This window comes from Schistocerca nitens, chromosome 3, assembly GCF_023898315.1.
Source record: "Schistocerca nitens isolate TAMUIC-IGC-003100 chromosome 3, iqSchNite1.1, whole genome shotgun sequence".
In the NCBI taxonomy this organism is placed as follows: domain Eukaryota; kingdom Metazoa; phylum Arthropoda; class Insecta; order Orthoptera; family Acrididae; genus Schistocerca; species Schistocerca nitens.
Genome location: NC_064616.1, coordinates 742,734,174 through 742,757,492, shown reverse-complemented (window position 1 = coordinate 742,757,492; position 23,319 = coordinate 742,734,174). Strand labels below are relative to the sequence as shown.

General features: G+C 44.3%; 1 protein-coding gene across 1 annotated transcript in view; it reads left to right on the top strand.

The window, feature by feature from the left end:
* Positions 1 to 23,319, top strand: part of LOC126248719 (E3 ubiquitin-protein ligase HUWE1-like) — a 454,581-nt gene that overhangs the window by 74,953 nt on the left and 356,309 nt on the right. Inside the window, exon 2 of the mRNA XM_049950025.1 lies at positions 12,359 to 12,447. Within this exon, the coding sequence (XP_049805982.1) occupies positions 12,403 to 12,447 (45 nt within the window). The 5' untranslated portion in view covers positions 12,359 to 12,402. The remainder of the gene's footprint in view (positions 1 to 12,358; positions 12,448 to 23,319) is intronic.

The window sequence follows — 23,319 nt, the reverse complement described above, 5'->3', positions numbered from 1 at the left end:
CTGATAAACACCTGCTGGAACGTACGATGTTTATGCAGGATGGTGCTCCACCCCATATTGCTAGACGCGTGGAAGATCTCTTGTGCGCGTCGTTTGGTGGTGATCGTGTGCTCAGCCGCCACTTTCGTCATGCTTGGCCTCCCAGGTCCCCAGACCTCAGTCCATGCGATTATTGTCTTTGGGGTTATCTGAAGTCGCAAGTGTATCATGATCGACTGACATCTCTAGGGATGCTGAAAGACAACATCCGATGCCAATGCTCCCCATAACTCCGGACATGCTTTACAGTGCTGTTCACAACATTATTCTGTGACTACAGCTATTGTGGAGGAATGATGGTGGACATATTGAGCATTTCCTGTAAAGAACATCATCTTTGCTTTGTTTTACTTTGTTATGCTAATTATTGCTATTTTGATCAGATGAAGTGCCATCTGTCGGACATTTTTTGAACTTTTGTATTTTTTGGTTCTAATAAAACCCCATGTCATTCCAAGCATGTGTGTCAATTTGTACCTCTCTATCAACATTATTCTGTGATTTATTCTGTTTTCAAATTTATACTGACTTTTTGATCACCTGGTATATCAAATAAAGCATTCCATGATTCCATGGCATAACTCAATGCCTGAAAGGTATAGATACTTCCCACCAGGGAACTACTAAACCACAAAATTCTCAACAATGAGCAACAACCACAATTAAGGTGTCTCATCTGAGAAGTGTGGAACATGTAGTGGCAAATCTTCCACCATACTCACACTCCTCCCTTCCCCCACAAACTCAGGATTATAAAGAAGACCATAGCTATGTGGCTGAAATTTGTTGGAGCTCCCCACAAGTAGTTCAGTGCATTAGTCTCTCTTAGCTCACTCACAGCTGTCTTCTACACTGTGAAGCCTCCACATCTTCACCAAAGCTCTGCTGTGAGGATGAAGGGAAGCTCAGAGGAGCTTTGCTACCCACTATCAGCAGTTTCACAACTTTAGTGTAGTGCTTGGCCTCTCAGTTGGCCTGTCTTCACCTTACCCATATGGATTTTGCACTCGCCTAGTTTCTGGACAATTGAGAGAGAAAGTGAGTGAGCCTGAAATGTCGCCAATACTGTTGGCACAACATTCTGAAGATGTGGGAGCTTATGACAACAAATTGTAGTCCTGTAAAAAAGTGTCTAATTCTATTACTTAAAAAAAAAAAGTTGCACATCAGTATTCTTCCATAATATGAAAATAGAGAATGATCGGCCATGCTGTCAGATTTCAAAAAAATACAGCCAGTAACATGATATATTAAAACAAAGAGCTTCAACCAGAAAGATACTTCTATGGAGCCATGACTGGCCTACCATTATTTTAAGCAATAAATAGTAATTCTAAGAGGTGACAATTTCTGAAAATATGAGAATGTTTTTAGGTCATAAATTCACTTACTTTCTTTTTTACAGTCCCACTTTAAGGTCACTTGTGTTATTCTGTAAGGTCTGCAAAATACACACTTATTTATGTCACAAGAATAGAAGCATGTTTAATAAGGTGGATATATCCCACTATAGGTACTTTGTCCCCCCAACTCTCTCATTGCTGAAGCACTGTCGTGGGCATGGACACTGCCATGATTTTCTTTCATTTACAATCAGAACTACTTCTTTAGATTCGATTCAGTTTTTGCTCCATAAACCCAAAAATGAGATGATTCTCGAAGGCATGAGACATGTTGGAAAGTATAACACAAAAACATACAACATTTGAAAACATCACTTCCCAGATAAATTGTCAGGAGATTGTCAGGATATGTGAATACATTACAGTAAACTGGAACTGTTAATATTTTGCAGAAGTAATACACTATCAGAATAAAACATTAGACTGTCTACCTGTCCGTCCCCCTTATGCCATCTCAACACTATCCACCACTGTGGCATCCGTTTGGCCACTGGCGCCTTTTACACTAGCCCAGTTGAGTGTCTGTACAATGAAGCTGCAGAACTACCACTGTCCTATCGCCGTGACTTTCTTCTCAGCAGGTATGCATGCCCTTTGTCTGCCATGCGTGGCCACCAATCATATGCCACCTCCTTCAAGGATTCCTTTGGCCGTGTCCCTCTTCGGTTACCTCCTGGAGTATGCTTTCGATGCTTGCTTTGGCAGCTTAACTTCACACTACCTGAACTTTCCCAGTGGGTGTGAATCCTTCACCACCTTGGCTTTGTGCAGTGGCCTGTGTTAACCTTGACCTTCATTCACTTCCTAAGGAGACTACTCCAGCCTCGCTATATTGCCTTCAGTTTCACGACCTTCGCGTGGAATTTTGCGATAGTATCTTTGTGTACACTGATTGCTCCTGTACTGCTGTGTTGTCGCATGTGCCTTCGTCATTGGCCTTCAGATATCGGCTTCCGGCACATTGCTCAGTATTTACAGTTCAGCTCTTCACCCTGTATCATGCCACGGAGTACATCCAGCAACACTTACTTTTTTGTTGTGTCCTCTGCTCAGACACTCTCACCATCCTTCAAAACCTATGTGCCCTGTACACCGCCACCCATAGGGCAGTGGGTCCAGGGAAACTGTCACTTGCTCACTATTGGTGGAGCCACTGTGAAGTTTGTGTGGGTTCCTGGTCATGTCGGTCTGCCAGGAAACGAGACTGCTGATGCTGCTGCCAAGACTGCAGTCCTCCTACCTCAGCCCACTAGTTCCTATATTCCCTCCAATGATCTCTGTGTCACTGTGTGTCAGGAGGTGGTGTCCCTTTGGCATTGCCATTGCCATTGGTCCTCCCTTACATTCCCGTGTGGGTTTTCTGTTGGAGTTATTGGCCGTATTAGCCAATGAGGCACGGGCTGTTGACCGTGTTTTACTTTTTATCCATCAAAGCTATGCACTTTTATTAGCTGGTCTAACAATCCCCGTTATGATATTCATCTATAACGAAGAGAAGTTGCCTACCAGAAAGTCCTTCAAACTCTGTTTAAACTGTGCTTCATCTGAAATAAAGTTTCTAATGGTTGCTGGCAATTTATTGTATACTGGACCCCTTATTGGAGCAAGATAAGTGATTTTAGGTCTTCATGTAGATAGTTCTTATTCCTAGTATTGATATTATGTATTGAAATATTGATTGGAAATGTATTTTCACATATGTTTCCAGTTTGTCAAAAAGACATTCTTCAGTTACTGTTAGACTGATTTTAAATATTCTGCAAGACGTACATCTTAAAAATAAGGATGCCAATCTTTGTAGATTATGTAATCTACTTCGATGTATTGGTCCAGGGCCACAGATTCTTACCTTCTTCTCGATTGTGGTATTCCTTCGTACGTAACAAAAACCTGCACATGACTTAATTTTCATAATTTCGAAACTGTCCAAACAGTGCTCAGAAATTATTTGTATTTCCTTCTGGTCAACATCCAACAAAAGAAGTGTCAGTCTTGCACAAATACTTTTCGCAGTTCATCCATCATGTAAAATGTACTACTCCTGATCTACAAATTGCATCAGCTATTGTTTATTTACATCAATTGAAACTCACTACTGAGTTCCCTAAAGCACTCCATCACACTCCTAGCCTTGTGACATGATGCATTACCTTGTTGAAAAATGTCAGTGTTGTGGGGAAACATGATCATCATGAAGGTGTGTATATGGTCTGCAATCAGTGTACAATACTCTTTGGCCATTATGATGCCTTGCACAAGCTCCACTGGACCCATGGATGCCCATGTGAATGTTTTCCAAAGCGCAATGGAGCTGCCACCAGCTGGTCTGTCCCACAGTACAGATGTTGAGGAGCTGTTCCCCTGAAAGACAAATGATTCACACCCTCCCACCGGCGTGGTGAAGAAAGTGTCTCAATTCATCAGACCGTGCAATGCTTTGCCACTGTGCCAATGTCCAGTGTTGACGGTAACATGCCCATTTCAATCATAGTTAACGATGCCACGGTGTTAACGTTGGCACGTGCATGGGTCATCACCTGTGGAGACCCATCATCAGGAGAGTTCAGAGCACTGTGTGTTCACACACACTTCTACTCTGCTCAGCATTAAAGTCTGATGTTAGTTCTGTCACAGTTGGCCACCCAGCAGGCTCGTCACTCTTTACCGGGTTTGTGCTTGGCTACCACGGGGCCTCAACCTTTGCTGCACTTTTTCCCTGGCGTACTGCATGTCTATCCTCTTGCTATTCCTTTTCCCCTCAAATGGGGAACATGTCTGGGGTATTATTGGGAGTGTTCTCCATTCTGTTGCTGACAAACTTCCTTTTTGGCTCCTTTTTCCTTTTTTTGTTTCCCTTCTCTCGTTCCTCTGCTTCGGCATTTAAGGATACTCCTTTTTCTTCTTCCTCCCCGTGCGCTCCTGAAGGCCGGTCCATGCATCTGGTGTGTAAAAAGTGACTGGGTAACGTGTAATTCCGAGCCCTGGGTCAACAGGTAAGGTTCGCCCGTACCCCCTGGTACAGGCCAGGCCCAGGGAGGGGCGATTTCCTAGGCTGTAACCTTCCCAGATTGCCCATTGGTACCTCTGTCAGGTTTTGGGGAGGTGTGACCTGAGGTGTGAACAACCACCTAAGGTGTGCTCCCTTGTGTAGGGGACCCCCAGTTGGAAGGAGTGTGCCATCAGAGGTGCTGGCAATCATGGGGGATTTCATCTCGATGATTCACTCATCCTCTGCATCGATGTCAACGAAATGTAAATGTAATGAGGCTACTGATTCGAAGATTCTTCCCACTGCACCGCGCTTCCTTGTGGTATCACATACTGAAGATGGTGAGTCCTTCGCCATGGTCAATCCGTTTATTATTCAGAAAGGTGTTGATGCAATTGCTGGCCCTGTAAAATCCTGCTCTCATTCACAGAACGTCACCTTGCTTTTGGAGGCAGCTTCTGATGCTCAAGCACAACTACTACTTGCTGCCTCGCTTCTCCACGGCTACCCTGTTCGTGTCGAGGCACATAGAACTTTGAGTTATTCCTGTGGTGTAATTTACACTAGGTTGCTTGACGGTCTAACCAAGGCTGAAATACAATAGTACCTCTCTGATCAGGGTGTCATTGCCATTCATGGTGTAACGAAAAAGGTAGATTCTTCCTTGGTGCCCATCCACACTCTTTTCCTCATCTTTGATAGCGTGGTACTGCCATCCAAGATTAAAGCAGGCTGCGAAATCATCACAGTCCAGCCATACATTCCGAATCCAATGCGCTGTTACCAGTGTCATTGTTTCAATCACACTACAATGTCTCGTCAGCACCCAGCCAAATGTGTAACCAGTGTCAGGGATGCACACGAGGGCGAATGTCCACAACTTCTCCTCGCTGTATCAACTATAATGGAGGCCACGCTGCCTCCTCCCGGGATTGTCCCATGTATCTAGATGAGCAGGCTGTTCAAGAGATTGGGGTAAAGGAAAAAGTGCCTTACCCAGTAGCTTGCAAGTTACTGGCTAGTCGCAGACCCTGTGTTCTCCCTTGTGGCACTTACAGTTCTGTCCTTGTTATCCCTCACTCCATGAAGGACATGGCCACACAGACGTGCGACCTCAAATTCGGCTGAGAGTTTGTGAAGTCACCCAGTGTCAAGGTAGCATCGCCAACCCCTGTCCCTGCAACAAACTGTCGCCTAAAGGGGCGGAGCTACCCACTACACAACTGGCAGGCAGGAAAGGCCACAGGGAGTACTCCCGAGAAGACTTCCTCTGCTTCTGTGCCCTGTAGTAGTGACCTACACGGGCTGTCCCTCGGCAGCTGCCGAGATGAAATCCTTCCATCTCTTCCTCCTCGTGACTGTCCTCCAATGGAATGTTTGCAGCCTTCGGTCCCACAAAGAGGATTTACAGCTGCTTCTAGCATTGCAGCATCCCCTTGTCCTCCGCCTTCAGTAAACGAAATTACACCCTCAAGACCACTTTGAGCTTTCTCATTACTTAACGATTCGTTTTGACCTTCCCCCTGAGGTCGGCATCCCATCTCATGGGGGCATCATGCTGCTCATATGGGATGACCTTCATAGTCAACCCATCTCCCCGACTACCCGTCATCAAGCTGTTGCCGTTTGCCTTTTCCTTCCCCAGCTAACTTTCTCCCTCTGTACCATTTATGTACCTCCATCCTTCGATGGCACCAGGGCAGACTTCCTTCAGCTTATTGGGCAGCTACCTCCCCCAATTTTTGCTACTCAGTGATTTTAATGCGCATCATCCCCTTCAGAATTCTCCCAGGACCTGCCAGAGAGGTGCCCTCTTGGCTGACCTTCTTAACCACACTTAACACTGGAGCACCCACTTTCCTTTCTGACTCTTCGCACATCTATTCCCATTTGGACCTATCCTTTTGCACTGCCCAGCTTGCCCACCCTCTTTAGTGGTCTGTTCTTTCTGACGCCTACTCAAGTGACCATTTCCCGTGTGCTCTCCATCTTCTGACTCCTACCCCACCCACATGGTTGCCCAAATGGCAGCTCACTCAGGCTGACAGGCAACTTTACTCCTCCCTGGCGACTTTTGCAGAACAAGAGTTCCTCAGTTGTGATGACCAGGTGGACTATCTCACAAACGTTACCCTTACTGTTGCAGAACATTCCAATCCTCGCACTTCCTCTTTATTACATCACATCATGTCCCAGTCCCCTGGTGGACTGAGGGATGCCACGACGCAATTCGTGCACAGAGACATGCTCTCCGCATTGTTAACCGCCACCATATGCTGGAAAACTGCATTCATTATAAACAGATACATCCAAAGTGTCATAGATTTCTCCGGGATAGCAAAAGAGCTAGTTGGATTTCATTCACTAGTTCTTTTAACAGTTCTACACCTTACTCTCTTGTGTGGGCCAACCTCCAATGGCTCTCTAAAACCAAGATCCATTCCCTGATTTTCGGCCTGACAGTAGGTTCTGCTGTCATTGTGGATCCTGTTGCTATCTCCAACACCTTAGTCCTGCCTTTATCCATAGGAAACAAGGGGAGACGGCTCAGGCGATATCCTTCTCTTCTCCAAATCATGAGTGCTACAATGCCACCTTCACTATGAGGGAGCTAGATCATGCTCTCAGTTCATCCTGGTCCTCCGCCCCAAGGCCAGATGCTATCCACATTCAGATGTTGCAGCACCTCTGTCTTGCGAGCAAGCACTTTCTGCTTAACACATGCAATCGCATCTGAACTGAGGGCACATTTCCTGGACGCTGCCGTGAAGCCACAGTCATATCCATACCTAAGCCCGGTAAGGACAAAAACCTTCCTTCTAGCTACAACACCAGCCCTCTTACCAGCTGCGTTTGCAGGGTGATTGAACGTCTGTTTCATGCCTGGCTGGTGTGGTGGCTCGAATCTCACCATTTACTCAAGAATGCACAGTGTGGATTTCGAGCGCACTGTTCTGCAGTTGACCATCTCGTTACTTTGTCTGCCCATGTCAGAAATGGTTTTCTGCGGTAATCCTAGACTGTGGCTGTGTTTTTTATTTGGAGAAGGCCTAAGACACCTGCTGGAGAACTGGTATCCTCTGTACTTGTTACACTTGGGGCTTCTGTGGGCACCTGCCCTGTTTTCTTCGGGCATTATTACAATACCAACATTTCAGGGTGTGTGTGGGTTCCGCTTTGTTGGACAACTTTTTTCAGGAAAATGGTGTGCCTCAAGGTTCCGTCCTGAGCGTCATCCTCTTTGCTATTGCCATTAACCCTATCATGGCCTGTCTCGCACCAGGCATCTACAGCTCCCTTTTTGTGGATGATTTTGCCATCTATTGCAGTTCTCCATGGACCTCTCTCACTTAGGGGTGTCTCCAGCACTGTCTTGATCGTCTTCACTCCTGGAGCATCGCCAATGGCTTTCACTTTTCCACTGACAAAACAGTTTGTATGAATTTCTGGTGGTGCAAATGGTTTCTCCCACCATCTCTACATCTTGGGCTTGTTGCCCTTCCATTCGTTGATGCTACAAAATTCCTGGGGCTCATGCTTAATAGGAAACACTCTTGGTCCTCCCATGTCTCTTACCTGGCAGCCCACTGTACGCAGTCCCTCAATGTCCTACATGTCCTCAATGGTACTTCTTGGGGTGCCAATCGAACCACCCTCCTCCGTTTGTACTGGTTCCTAGTCTGTTTGAAACTAGACTATGGGTGCTTCGTTTATGCATCTGCAAGCCCATCCCTTTTAAGTTGTCCATCATCATGGCATCTATTTGGCCGTGGGCAACTTTTACACCAGCCCGGTTGAGAATTTGTATGCTGAAGCTGCTGAACTATCATTGTCCTACTGCTTGACTTTCTCCTCAGCAGGTATGCATGCCGTTTGTCTGACACGCATGGCCACCTCTCCTGCGCCTCCTCCTTTGGTGATTCCTTCGATCGTCAGTATGGGGCTAATCCCTCTTCTGTTACCTTATGGAGTCCACATTCGCCGCTTGCTACGGCAGCTTAACTTCATTCTGCTTGCAACTTTCGCGGTGGGTGTGAACCCTTCACCACCTTGACTTTATGAAGCGGCCCATGTTAACCTTGGCCTTCATTCACTTCCGAAGGACACAACTCCAGCCTCGGTCTATTGCTTTCAGTTTCACAACCTTTGCATGGAATTTAGTGATAGTACCTTCGTATACACTGATGGCTCTCGGACTGACCATGGGGTCAGGTGTGCATTCGTCATTGGCACCCGTGTCTTTTGATATTGGCTTCCAGCCCACTCCTCAGTATTTAAGGCTGAGCTTTTCACCTTGTACCAGGCCGCAGAGTACATACGGCGACAGAGCCTTCACAATTGTGTCCTCTGCCCAGACTCACTCAGGACCCTCCAAAGTCTCTGTACTCTGCTCATGCCTTAGTGCAGTGGGTTGAGGGAAAACTGTCATTTGCTCACTTTTGGTGGAGCTAATGTCATGTTTCTGTGGGTCCCTGGTCATGTCGGTCTGCCAGGAAATAAGGTTGCTGACACTGCTGCCAAGGCTGCAGTCCTCTTACCTCAGCTGCGAGTACCTCTATTCTCTCTGATAATCACTGCATTGCCGTCTGTCAGGAGGTGGTGTCCCTTTGGCATCGCCAATGGTCCTCGCTTCACGGGAATAAGCTTTGGCATATTAAACCTCTCCCGGTGCCTTGGACGACCTCCTCTCAGCCCTCCCACAGAGAGGAGATTATTTTAACTCGGCTGCATATTGGGCACTGCCTGTTTTAGCCAACATCATTTGCTCAGTGGCGCTGCCCCACCACTTTTTACGCATTGCGCCCAAATTTTAACTGTCCGCCACTACGTGCTGGAATGCCCTTTTTTTACCAATTTACATTTCATATTGGGTTTGTCATCTGATTTATCAGCTGTTTTAGCAAATGATGTGTGGGCTGTTGTCTGGGTTTTACTTTTTATCCACTGAAGCAATATGGTGAAGACCATTTAATTTCTAGTTTTGGATCTCCATTTTTGTATGGTGTTTTTTAGTCTTTTCCCAATGCCTTGTTTTAGATGTCTCCTATTCTTTCCATTGGTACTGACTTATAGTCGTTTACCTTGTCTCTGTGTTCATGTTCTATAGGTTAGACTTGGGCGCATATGACCTCAGTTGTTTTTTGTGCCGTAAAACAGAACAAACACACAAACAAACAGTTGGCCACCTGTCCTGTGTCACCGTCTGCCCATCCTGCGACAGTGGACATCTGTAATTTGGGATCGCTGCCGATCCCCATGACGTCTGAAAATGTTTTCATCTTGGTTTTGCCATGTGTTGAAGACATTCACCACAGCACTCCTCTAACACCCGACAAGTCGTGCAATTTCCAAAATGCTCATGCTGAGCCTCTGGGCCATTACAATCTGCTCTCAGTCAAACTCATATAGATCATGAGCCTTCCCCATTCTACACATAGACGGCATACTCACTGATACTGTGTGTGTGTGTGTGTGTGTGTGTGTGTGTGTGTGTGTGTGTGTGTGTGAGAGAGAGAGAGAGAGAGAGAGAGAGAGAGAGAGAGAGAGAGTCATTCCTTGTCAGATGATTAATAGTTGCATCAAGGGGTGTGGAATGGCATTATGAAATTTCTTTTTTGATGTCACAGAGAGGTGTGGCCTCAGTGATTAGGACACTGAACTATAATTTGGGTGTAGTGAGGGTCATTACCTCATCCACCTATCCGGATTCAGATTTTTGTGGTTTCAGTAGCTACTTGAGATGAATGCCAGAATGGTTCTGTAAAATGTCACAGCCAGTTTCCTTTCCCATCTTTGTCCAGTATTAGCTTATACTCCATCTTGATTGACCTTAGTGAACAAAGCCTCACAGAATGCAGCATAGGGGTTAGAGAAGCAGAGGTCACATTCCTGTCCAGTCATACAGGTATAGATTTGATGTGGTTTGCCTGAATCACTTACAGTAGATGCTGGAATGATTGATCTTAGGACTGCAGCTAATTTGATGCTCTATCCATACTATATCTGATCTTGGGCTCAGTCTCTAATCATGTAGTCATTGACAGGTCATTAGCCCTAATTTTCCCCCACCCCTCCCCCATCTCCCCCATTTTATTTGTGACAACACAGACTGGTTAATAAATTAAAATCTACCTCCCTACTTCCTACCTTTCAAAGCTTTCCTAGACCCGGCATTTTTGCCAGGCTATATTAGAACAAATTTGGGTTGATATGCTAGTAGTATTAAATATATAACCATCTCACAGCTGAGAAGACGGTAACAAATTAATAAGGGACTAACTAAATGATTGAAGATGAAGATTAACTTAATACATTGTGTAGCATCCAGACACTTACTGCTATTAATTCTGCAGATACCAGCTGTGCAGTGGAATGGGTGTAGAATCTTTTCGTTTTGTAGTCACCAGTCTTCAGAGAAGACACACCATATAGTTCTGCTACACTGTAAGATAGGCTTTATACTCTTTTAGAAGCATGGTGTGTAGTTGTAAAGTTTTTGACAAACTGAACAGACACTCAGTTGACTCAGTAGTTTATTGTAAGATGATTACATGGAATTCAAGTTATGACTCTAAGCACGCCAGTCCAGCAAATCCACCAGGTTTCTTTGAACCACATTGAAATAGTTCATGTTTTATGAGCAGTAGCATCAGTATATTCTTTATACAGGAAAGATCTTATTCCTAGCTGATGCCACTGTGTGGGACACATTGTATTATCTAACTTGTTTTCGTAAGTACCACTCTTTAGTTGGCCTGTGACTAGAAATAATGGTCTAAACTCAAACCTTGGTAAATAGTCTGACCTGCACCACTTCCTATCAGTTTAAGAGTGACAATAACTCTCATGTGCCCATCAGATTGCCAAATTATGTACTTTTTAAACAATTCCATTATTGTTGTTCACTGTTAAAATCATGTGTGTTCACTGTTAAAATCATATGTATATAAACACAATTTCAGCCTTAAAACTATTTTCTAGTGTGACACAGCAAAGTTTTTGTGCGTCAGCATATTGGAATGTAAAAACATCAGACATTTATAAACGTCATCAGCATGAAATTTCCACTATGTTTCACTTCAGAATGATGAAAGGCTGAAATTTTGTTTGTGGATTGTATAAATATATATTAAGCATAGAATGTAACACTTACATTATTTAAAAAGTTTTTCTAATTGTGATCTGCAGCATAGAGAAATTAATAAAGTAGTTATTATAATTAATCACTCCGTAAGTCTTCCCTGTACCACAAAGAAATACTGGTACTGTTTCCATCACACTGACATGAAGTAATTCATTTCTTCTTGTGGTTCGTGGCTTATATCCTCTGTGGTTCCTTGTCAGTGATGTGATCTGCAACACACATCATCCAAAATTATTGCTGAAAGATATCACCTATGCCCTTTCAATGGAATCATCCATACATTTCTTGTGAGTGATGTATTTTTTATTTTTTCGGGGGGGGGGGGGGTGCTGTTGGACTTCTCCGGTATTTCTATTTCACAGTAACATTGGGACATATTCACATTCAGCTCTAGTGAAATCTCTGCAAGTGTGCCTGAACTTGAGTTGCTGTTGGCAAGCCCTATTTGAATTCTCTGCTGTTATTTTGGGTCTGCATGTATATTGCTTTAAGTGCATATTAAGTTGTCCTGCGGAGTGCTTTTAATGGTGTGTGAGGATGTGCACATGTGTCTCTCCCCCTCTTGCCCCACTTCAGCTCACACACACACACACACACACACACACACACACACACACACACACAAAACCAACAACTGTAAAAAATTACAGTTTTTATCAAAATACAAACCATGCAAAATGCTTAGTTACAAAGATTTTCTTTTAAAATAAGAAGTTAGTTTTGTTTGAACTGTGCAATGTGTTATATGATTTGCTTTAAACTTTTCTCTTTCTTTATTTTCAGATTTTAAATATCTGCAACTGTAAAAATAAAAAAAAAAAGCCAAGATGAAGATTGATAAAGGCAGACTGAAAAAAAGTTCATCGGAGGTGGTAAGTTTACAAAGATTCTATGTTATCGTTTGTACAGCAAACAGGATCCCCCAGTTCAAAGGAGGTTCTATAACTGGTTTTCATAACAATAAATTAACATGCAAATTTAACCATGACAGGACTATAATATATGAGCAGTGAAAGTGGCAGTCGGAGGGGTAACTGTAGGAGGCACTCTCTCCACCTTTCCTGCATGCTTTCTCCATTCATGTTTCCACCATACAGTGTAGCTACCACAAGTGGGGAAGCTTTTGATGTGCACACGTGGAGCCAAACCTGTTCAACTTTGCCCTCAGGCAGTGCTGTCTGCACATGTATGCTCACTGCGTTACAAGGTGCTGATTTGAAAATATGCCAGAAATCAGCATACAGCACATTGCAATGAAGATTTTATAGTCAGAAGTGGACAGTTATTTAAACAATTTGTTATGGCTGTGAAAAAATATGCCCAGAAAATGTTGGACTGCCCACTTTTAGCCACTCTGCGGCAGACTCTTAACTTTCCCAGCACCCTGCCTTCAGTGTTGGGCGACAATGCCTCCACGTCAGCTTTAGTTTTACGTTTTATCCATGAGAGTGGGTTTTATATTTCTATGTAGGTTTTAGCACATGTTCTTTGTCCCTCTGTGTCCTCCACCCTAGCGCTTTTAGAATGGGGGTTTTAATGTGTTGCAGAGTGGCTGGCTTTCCCTTTTTATTCTCGTGGTTGGCCAGCTACTGTAATCTGCTTTCATATTTTACTCTCTTCTGTTTCTAGTGCCTCTATTATTTTCTTGTCCTCTTTTGTTTCTGTTAGTGTTCGTTGCCTTCCCTTCATTCTTGTGGCTTTTCCTTTTTATCTGTTTTGTGTTACATGTTTCGTCTGTTTTATTCTCACACTTGAGGCATTGATCCATTAGGAACAAGGGACTGATGACCTTGTAGTTTGGTCCCTTCACCTGCCTTTAAACTAACCAACCAACCAGAAAATGTTGAGAAAATAATGTACAGAAATGTCAACCTCTCCATATTAATTTATTTTTGTGTGCTGTAGCAGGTAAATTACAGGCACATAACCTCCCAGGGGGCTCGCTGCTCTTTGAAGGGTCCATGCTTGGATGCCATGACATCCCAGCTGTTGCAGCATCATTTCTCTTCCGTATTGCATGTCTATCCTCTTGTTATTCTTTTTCCCCCTCCTTTAGGGAACATGTCAAGGATGTTTCGGAAATGTCTCCTGCATATTCTGTAGATGATATTAAGACACTCTCTCCACTGGTTTTTCGTTGCTTTTTTTCTTTCTTCATTCCCATTCTCCTATCCTCCTTCCTCTTCATTGTTTGAGGTTACTCTTTCTTCTTCTTCTTCTTCTTCTTCCCTGTGTGCTTCTGAAAGCAAGCCCACATCTGACACAAAACAGGTGACTGGGTAACGCGTAGTTCTCAGCCCTGGGTTGACAGGTAGGGTTCGCACATACTCCCTGGTACAGGCCAGGTGCAGGGAGGGGTGATTGCATGAGCTGCTACCTTCCCAAACTGCCGATTCATCCCTTTGCCATGTAATCGGGAGGTGTGACCTGAGGTGTGAACAATCATTTAAGATGGGCACATCCCCTTCTGGAAGGGGACCCCAGTTGGAAGAAGCACACCATTGGAGACTCTGGCAATCATGGGGATTTTCTCACAATGGGCCAATCATCTTCACCCTCAATGTCTATACAAAGTAAACAGAATGAGGCTAACGATTCAAAGATCCTCCCAGCTGGACAACAGTTCCTTGTGTTTCCACATACTGAAAATGTTCAATCCTTTGCTATGGTAAATGCGTTATTATTCAGAAAGGTGTTGATGCAATTGCTGGCCCTGTGAAATCCTGCTCTCATATACGGAATGGCACTTTGCTTCTAGAGAGTACTTCTGATTCTCAAGCACAACTACTGCTTGCAGATTTGCTCCTTCCTGGCTATCCTGTTCGTGTTGAGGTCCATCGAATGCTGTATTCTTTCAGTGGTGTTATTTACAGTAGGCTGCTCAGTGGTCTGAATGAAAGAAATCCAAATGCACTTCGCTGTTCGGGCTGTCATTGTGGTCCATTGGGTGATGAAAAAGGTAGATGCATCTGTAGTGCCCACACACATTCTTTTTCTCACTTTTGATAGACTGGTGCTTCCATTGAAGATCAAAGCAGGCTCTGAAGTTATCATTGTCCACCAGCACATTTCAAATACGATGTGCTGGTACCAGTGTCATCGTTAAAACTCCTGTCGACACCTGGCAAAATTTGTAACCTGTGGTTATGACATGGGCTGACAAAGTGACGAGATGGTCAACCGCAGAACAGCGCACTCAAACACCACATTGTGCAGTGGTTACTAAATTGCGAGCAGAAGGTCATGAATCGTACATTCCATCACCTTGCAAACACAGCTGGTGAGAGAAATGGGGCAAGAACTAGAAGGAAGGTGTTTGTCCTTGCCAGGTTTAGGTATGCGTATGACAGTGGCTTCACACCAGCATCAGGGAAACGTGCCCTCTGCCCAGATGGGATTGTACGTATGACGGAGAAAGAGCTTGCCTGCAAGAGAAAGGTTCTGCAACATCTGAATGTGAACATTGTCCAGTCCTGGGGCAGAGGATAGGGATGAAGTGAGATCATGATCTAGATCCCTCATAATAAAAGCGGCATTGTAGCACTCAGGATTCTGAGAGGAAAAGGGTATTGCCTGAGTCTCAACCACTCATTTTCAAAGGAAGAAGGTAGGGCGATAGTGGGTGGAGCTCAAAATCTCTGCAAAACAGCAGCCCAAGGTGTTGGAGATAGCAATTGGGCCCACTATGACATCATCTGCTATTGTCAAGACGGAAATTGGGGAATGGACCTGGGTCACAGACAGCCGCAGCCGTCTGAGGTTGTCCCAGATGATGGAAGACAGTGTGGAACTTTAAAAGAACTAGTAAAGGAAATCCAGCTACCTTTTCTGCTATCCCGAAGAAAGGGACAACACTGTGCATGCAACTGTTTGTAGCAAATGGCACTGCCCATCGAAGGACACTGGTTAAAAGTGCAGAGAGCACCTCTCCACACACAAATTGCATCACGCCACACCTCAGTCCACCAAGGGACTTGGACACAGCATGGCAAAGAGGAAGTGCGAGGATGGGATGTCCCATGGAGGTAAGGATAATGTTTGCAAAATATTCTACCTGGTCATCGTAAGTAGGGAAATGTTCGTCGAAGGTCATCAGGGAAGAGTAAAGCCTCCAGTCGACCTTAGAAAGCTGCCATTTGCACGTGCACATAGGTGGGATAGTTATCAGCAACTGGATAGCTCACGGGAAATGGCATCTCTAGTAATGTCAGAAACAACAGATGACTTGAGATGATAAGTAAGCTGGCAGTGCAGAAGAAGAGATCCAAATGAGAATAGCTGTGAGTGGGGTATGGAAAGAATGTTGGTGCTCCTATGTTAAGGCAGATGAGGTTAAGGTGATTGAGAAGGTTAGCCATAAGGGCACCTCTCCGACACGTTCTGTGTGAGCCCCAAAGGGGATGGTGCACATTAAAGTTGCCAAGCAGCGGAAAGGGGTGAGGTAGTTGCCCAGTAAGCTGGAGGAAGTCTGCCCTGGTGACACTGAACGATGGAGGAATGTAAATGGTACAAAGAGAAAAGGTCAAATAGGGAAGGGAAATACAGACTGCAACAGCTGGAAGCTGGCTAGCCAGGAAGATGGGTTAACTATGAACATCCCCCCAGATGAGCAGCATGACTCCACCACGAGATGGGACGACATCCTCTGGGGGAGCAAAAGTGGACTTGGAAGAAATGCGACAGCTCAAAGCGGTTGTAAGGACACAGTTTTGTTTCCTGAAGGCAGAAAATAAGTGAACATTGTGATTCTAAGAGCAGCCATAAATCCTCTATGAGGTATCGAAGGCCATGAATGTTCCATTGGAGGAGAATCATAACAAGGAAAGGGGAGGAGGGAAAAAATGAAGGGATGTCACCTCAGTGGCTGCCGAGTGCCAGCCTTTGAAGACTCACTGCTACTGAGTACAACGGCTGGAGGATCCTGCTCCAGGAGATCTACAGAGGCATCAGCATTCTCCCTCTATCAATATGCAGAGTCCAGGTCAGAAAAATGGTTGGTGCCACGCACCGGCGGCACGGACGTCAACTGGGCGAGGTTATCACATGGCAACATCAACTAAGAGGATCTCCGAGTTGGTGAAGGAGAAGACCATTTGCCTCTGACTTCTTGGAGCCTTTCTGGTTGGCAGAGGAAGACTCAGATGTTTGTTGCCCGGAGGGACATAGAAAGTCTTTGTGGGAGTGTTCCTTCTGTCCTTTCCAGCTCTCCGGTTGTGTAGCAGTTGACTTCACCCCATGAGGTGAAAGTTTGGTGGCTTGTTGCACAGCTGGAGGCGGCGGCACAGTTGTGCAGTGCTGAATCTGCCATTGCAAGTCTGTGTGGACATGTCCTTTGTAGGGTGAGATGTAGCAAGAACAGTACTGTAAGTGCCAGATGGTAGAACACAGGGCTTCCGACTAACAAATAACTTGTGAGCAACCAGGTAAGGCACTTTTTCCTTCATCCACATCTCCTGGAAAGCTGACTCATTGAGATACATGGGACAACCTCGAGAGGAGGTGGCATCGTTGCCTTTGCAGTGGATACAGCGGGGGAAAAGCAGCAGGCAATTGCCCTCGTGAGCATCCCTACCACAGGTTACAAATTGTCCCATGTATCTCAATGAGTCAGCTTTCCAGGAGATGTGGATGAAGGAAAAAGTGCCTTACCTGGTTGCTCACAAGTTATTTGTTAGTCGGAAGCCCTGTGTTCTACCATCTGGCACTTACAGTACTGTTCTTGCTACATCTCACCCTACAAAGGACATGTCCACACAGACTTGCAATGGCAGATTCAGCACTGCACAACTGTGCCGCCGCCTCCAGCTGTGCAACAAGCCACCAAACTTTCACCTCATGGGGTGAAGTCAACTGCTACACAACCGGAGAGCTGGAAAGGACAGAAGGAACACTCCCACAAAGACTTTCTATGTCCCTCCGGGCAACAAACATCTGAGTCTTCCTCTGCCAACCAGAAAGGCTCCAAGAAGTCAGAGGCAAATGGTCTTCTCCTTCACCAACTCGGAGATCCTCTTAGTTGATGTTGCCATGTGATAACCTCGCCCAGTTGACGTCCGTGCCGCCGGTGCGTGGCACCAACCATTTTTCTGACCTGGACTCTGCATATTGATAGAGGGAGAATGCTGATGCCTCTGTAGATCTCCTGGAGCAGGATCCTCCAGCCGTTGTACTCAGTAGCAGTGAGTCTTCAAAGGCTGGCACTCGGCAGCCACTGAGGTGACATCCCTTCATTTTTTCCCTCCTCCCCTTTCCTTGTTATGATTCTCCTCCAATGGAACATTCATGGCCTTCGATACCTCATAGAGGATTTATGGCTGCTCTTAGAATCACAATGTTCACTTATTTTCTGCCTTCAGGAAACAAAACTGTGTCCTTACAACCGCTTTGAGCTGTCGCATTTCTTCCAAGTCCACTTTTGCTCCCCCAGAGGATGTCGTCCCATCTCGTGGTGGAGTCATGCTGCTCATCTGGGGGGATGTTCATAGTTAACCCATCTTCCTGGCTAGCCAGCTTCCAGCTGTTGCAGTCTGTATTTCCCTTCCCTATTTGACCTTTTCTCTTTGTACCATTTACATTCCTCCATCGTTCAGTGTCACCAGGGCAGACTTCCTCCAGCTTACTGGGCAACTACCTCACCCCTTTCCGCTGCTTGGCAACTTTAATGTGCACCATCCCCTTTGGGGCTCACACAGAACGTGTCGGAGAGGTGCCCTTATGGCTAACCTTCTCAATCACCTTAACCTCATCTGCCTTAACATAGGAGCACCAACATTCTTTCCATACCCCACTCACAGCTATTCTCATTTGGATCTCTTCTTCTGCACTGCCAGCTTACTTATCATCTCAAGTCATCTGTTGTTTCTGACATTACTAGAGATGCCATTTCCCGTGAACTATCCAGTTGCTGATACCTATCCCACCTATGTGCACGTGCAAATGGCAGCTTTCTAAGGTCGACTGGAGGCTTTACTCTTCCCTGATGACCTTCGACGAACATTTCCCTACTTACGATGACCAGGTAGAATATTTTGCAAACATTATCCTTACCTCCATGGGACATCCCATCCTCGCACTTCCTCTTTGCCATGCTGTGTCCAAGTCCCTTGGTGGACTGAGGTGTGGCGTGATGCAATTTGTGTGTGGAGAGGTGCTCTCTGCACTTTTAACCAGTGTCCTTCGATGGGCAGTGCCATTTGCTACAAACAGTTGCATGCACAGTGTTGTCCCTTTCTTCGGGATAGCAGAAAAGGTAGCTGGATTTCCTTTACTAGTTCTTTTAAAGTTCCACACTGTCTTCCATCATCTGGGACAACCTCAGACGGCTGCGGCTGTCTGTGACCCAGGTCCATTCCCCAATTTCCGTCTTGACAATAGCAGATGATGTCATAGTGGGCCCAATTGCTATCTCCAACACCTTGGGCTGCTGTTTTGCAGAGATTTTGGGCTCCACCCACTATCGCCCTACCTTCTTCCTTTGAAAATGAGTGGTTGAGACTCAGGCAATACCCTTTTCCTCTCAGAATCCTGAGTGCTACAATGCCGCTTTTATTATGAGGGATCTAGATCATGATCTCACTTCATCCCTATCCTCTGCCCCAGGACTGGACAATGTTCACATTCAGATGTTGCAGAACCTTTCTCTTGCAGGCAAGCTCTTTCTCCGTCATACGTACAATCCCATCTGGGCAGAGGGCACGTTTCCCTGATGCTGGTGTGAAGCCACTGTCATACGCATACCTAAACCTGGCAAGGACAAACACCTTCCTTCTAGTTCTTGCCCCATTTCTCTCACCAGCTGTGTTTGCAAGGTGATGGAATGTACGATTCATGACCTTCTGCTCGCAATTTAGTAACCACTGCACAATGTGGTGTTTGAGTGCGCTGTTCTGCGGTTGACCATCTCGTCACTTTGTCAGCCCATGTCATGAATGATTTTTTGTGGAATTATTAGACTGGCTGTGTTTTTTGATTTGGAGAAAGCCTATGACACCTGCTGGAGGACTGGTATTCTCCGTACACCATACACGTGGGACTTTCATGGCTGCATGCCCTGTTTCCTTCAGGAATTCTTATAAAAGACAGAGTTTTCAAGGTACATGTGGGTTGTGCCTTGCCAGACACATTTATCCAGGAAAACTGTGTGCCTCAGTGTTTTGACCTGAGTGTCGTCCTCTTTGCTGTTGCCATTGACCCTATTATGGCCTGTGTCCTGCCGGGCATCTCCGGCTCCTTCTGAGTTGATGATTTTGCAATTTATTGCAATTAATCATGAACTTGTCTCTTTGAGCCGCATCTTCAGTGAGGTCTCGACTGTCTTCATTCATGGAGCATTGACAATGACTTTTGCCTTTTCTACTGATAAAACCATTTGTTTGATTTTCAGGTGCTGCAGCTGGTTTCTTCCACCGGCCTTACATCTTGGGCCTGTTGCTCTTCCATTCGTTGATGCCCTCAGTGTCATCAGCAGTACTTCCTGGGTAGTAGATTAGACCACCCTCCTTCCGTTTGTATCAGTGCCTTGTCTGTTCAAAACTAGACTGTGTGTGTTTCGTTTATGCACCTGTACGTCTGTCCCTCTTATGTTGCCTCAGTATTATCTTACCATCATGGCATCCATTTGGCCATTGGCACATTTTACTCAAGCTTGATTGACATACTGTATCCCAAAGCAGCTGAACAACAAAAGTGGGACCAGATAGGGAACATCGTGTTTACAACTTTGGGAAGGGCAAGGAACAAGAAACAAGAAACAAATAATGGAATGAAATTTATTGTTGTTTAATTGCCCTCTTCAGAAGACTCATGACCCGCATGCGGAACTTTGCAATGGTACCTTTGTGTACACTGATGGCTCTTGGGCTGACTGTGGTGTCGGATGTGCCTTTGTCATTGTCGTTTAATTGCACTCTTCAGAAGACTCACTAACTGAGTTGAATTGTTTGAAGCAATGGCAATGCGTTCAGTGAACTTTTGTCAGTTGCCTTCCTTGAAAATCCAGTTTTAATGCAGATTTTCAGTGTGCTGCATGCAATTAATCCAGTCTGATTTAGGTTCCTCGCTTCCTCCTAAGTCTCCACTTTAGTACAGCTGCTTGGAATTGAAATACTTCCCTCTGCTCACCACTGTAAAACTTATTATTTCTTTCTACATGAGTTAGGAACTTTCTCCTTTTTTCTTGAATGATAATGGGCATTAGACGTTAAGATCACACAACCTTCTTCCAGACCACACAATAAATCTAAAAACCAGTGTTTAAGTATGTCACTGTTAATTTCATCATGATAATGGCTGTAGTTGCTGGATGTAAATATGAGTGTTGCCCATTTGATAAAGCTATATTCAGCTGACCCTGCATCACAAGACAGTAATCCTTTTCCTTTGCCAGTCAGTACTTTCAGGCTACGATTTCCTTTCTAATCATGACTGATGTGGTTTCTGACTTGATTTTCATTGAGACAGGTCTCATAGAGGTAGATAATATGGCAAAAGATGATTTTGTTTTCTGATTTTGTGGATTTTGCAAAGAAAAGTAGCCCTGAAACTTCCTGGCAGATTAAAACTGTGTACTGGACTGTGTACTGGACTCGGGACTCGGGACCTGTGCCTCTACCGAAGCACGACTACCGAAGCTTGCTCAAGATCTGTCCTCATAGCTTTACTTCTGCCAGTACCTCATCTCCTGCCTTCCAAGCTTCACAAAATTTCTCCTGCAAAGTTTCATATTGGTGCACACTCCTCTGTAGAGTGGAAATTTCATTCTGAAGAACAGCCCTACCAGCCACAATATTGGATATCTCCATCAGAATGCATCTCCCATTGTTGCATTTTCTGTATCAAAATCTTAGAGATTTCAGAAATCTTACACTCAAATGGGGGCTCCTTGTAAAAGAAATATTGTCTTTCAAAACATCTGCTACCTTCGGCCTTGTAGGTTACTCACCACAATCATAAAATTATAATACAGTATGGTGAACACCATCATCCTGGAAATAGTGCAAATCGGTGACAGTTCTTCTTTCACTAATAGCCTTTCTTGGTGATTATGACTTCATTTCTTGACCCACGTTTCCATTGATGCTACTTCTGCAAATATTCTCTGTACAGTTCATGTGAAACTCCACAAGCTTTTGCTTTTGCTGTTGCGGTTGGCGGGGCCAGTAAGATTTCATCTGTTCTGGTATTGTACTTAAGATTGCAAAGAAATTTATACATCTTGTGTGATTCCCTTTGTTTAGCTCTGCATTTCTTGAAACTGTCATCATAGGTCACTAACATAAACAGCAAAACTATCTGATAAAAATTGTTGCTCTCTTGGGAAACATACACTAACATGCTGTCCATTCACGAAGGGTAGTGGGTAGTAACAAAGTTACAAAGCCCTGCCATCAGTAGCATGAATGAATGAAGCTACGTATTACCACATAAATCATGTTAATGACAGTTGATCATTTGGTAGCTGTTGATTCTTATTGTGCTACTTGACAGCACCAATTCTGGAAATGGCACTGTAGCAATATTATGAGATTAAAGTCATGGACCAAGCCAGACTGGGCCAAAACCTCTCATAGGCAGCTACAAATGGAGGGAATATAGAAGGTAGGAGAATCGACATAACCTCCACAGCTGCCACTTTCTCTGCTACCTTCTATAGGTTTATCGTTACCCAGCATATTTTGAGTGATGAAACTCTCATAAAACGGGAGGAAAATATCTAGACTTTAACATCATATTTCTGACAAAGTTCGCATTGGTTTCCTTCGTAAAGTACCAAGGGCTGTTACATGGTTTTATTTCACTTTGAAATACATGTCACAAATGTAGGTGAACATGACTATTTCCACATATGTCTGTGAAAAAAAATTTGTTGGGCTGTAGTTGCACTTTCAATGAATTGTGCTATAAGATCCATTATGTATGTTTCATAATAAAAATTAGTAATGATCACAATGACAGACAATAAAAAGTTGTTGAAAGCGTATGTGGAAATGATCATATTTAAAAGTTCTTTAGAGGCTATGCACACATTTCTTACCAAATCACAGTAAGTGTCTCAATTAAATGGTTTTTATGAAGGAAGATAATATCCTAAAGTTTCATAGTGGACTATTCCTATTAATGTACTGTAGTGTGAAAATCAGCTTCCAGATTAAGAACTGCTTTATTTATGTTGACTGCTTTTCAGTATGGGCCAACAAAGTGTTTAGAAACTGTCTGTGAACAGTATGTGAAGTATCATGAGAACTTTGTTTTGCCCATTGGTAGTGGAAGACTTCCACAGCAGTTTACTGCTGTAGAAGTTTACTGACTCTAAATTGTTTAATACTTGGCCCCAGGTCAAGTTTGGTATCAGGTTGATTCATGTGCTGCTAAATGACTCTTACCAAATTGTCATTTGTTTAAAAAGCAGTAGAGTGCAGTACTTTGCCAGCAATGTAAATGGGCTCTTACCACATTTAATACTTTCCAATAAATGGTGGCTATGCCAAAGCTGTAGTGTAAAGAATTAAATAGCCTTTGTGTGTGGACACACAGCAGAAGCAACTAATTATCAATATATAATCTGGTTAAGGCCAATATAATAAGTATACACAAGTATATTACAGCTGTAAATATTTGTTTATCCAACAGAAAGACACCACAAATTAATGTAAACAGAGTAAATATCTGAAATAAATACATTCCCAATGCATGCCATAACCTTTGACTATCAAAATATGATGGACAGTATTGGGCATGTCTGAAGT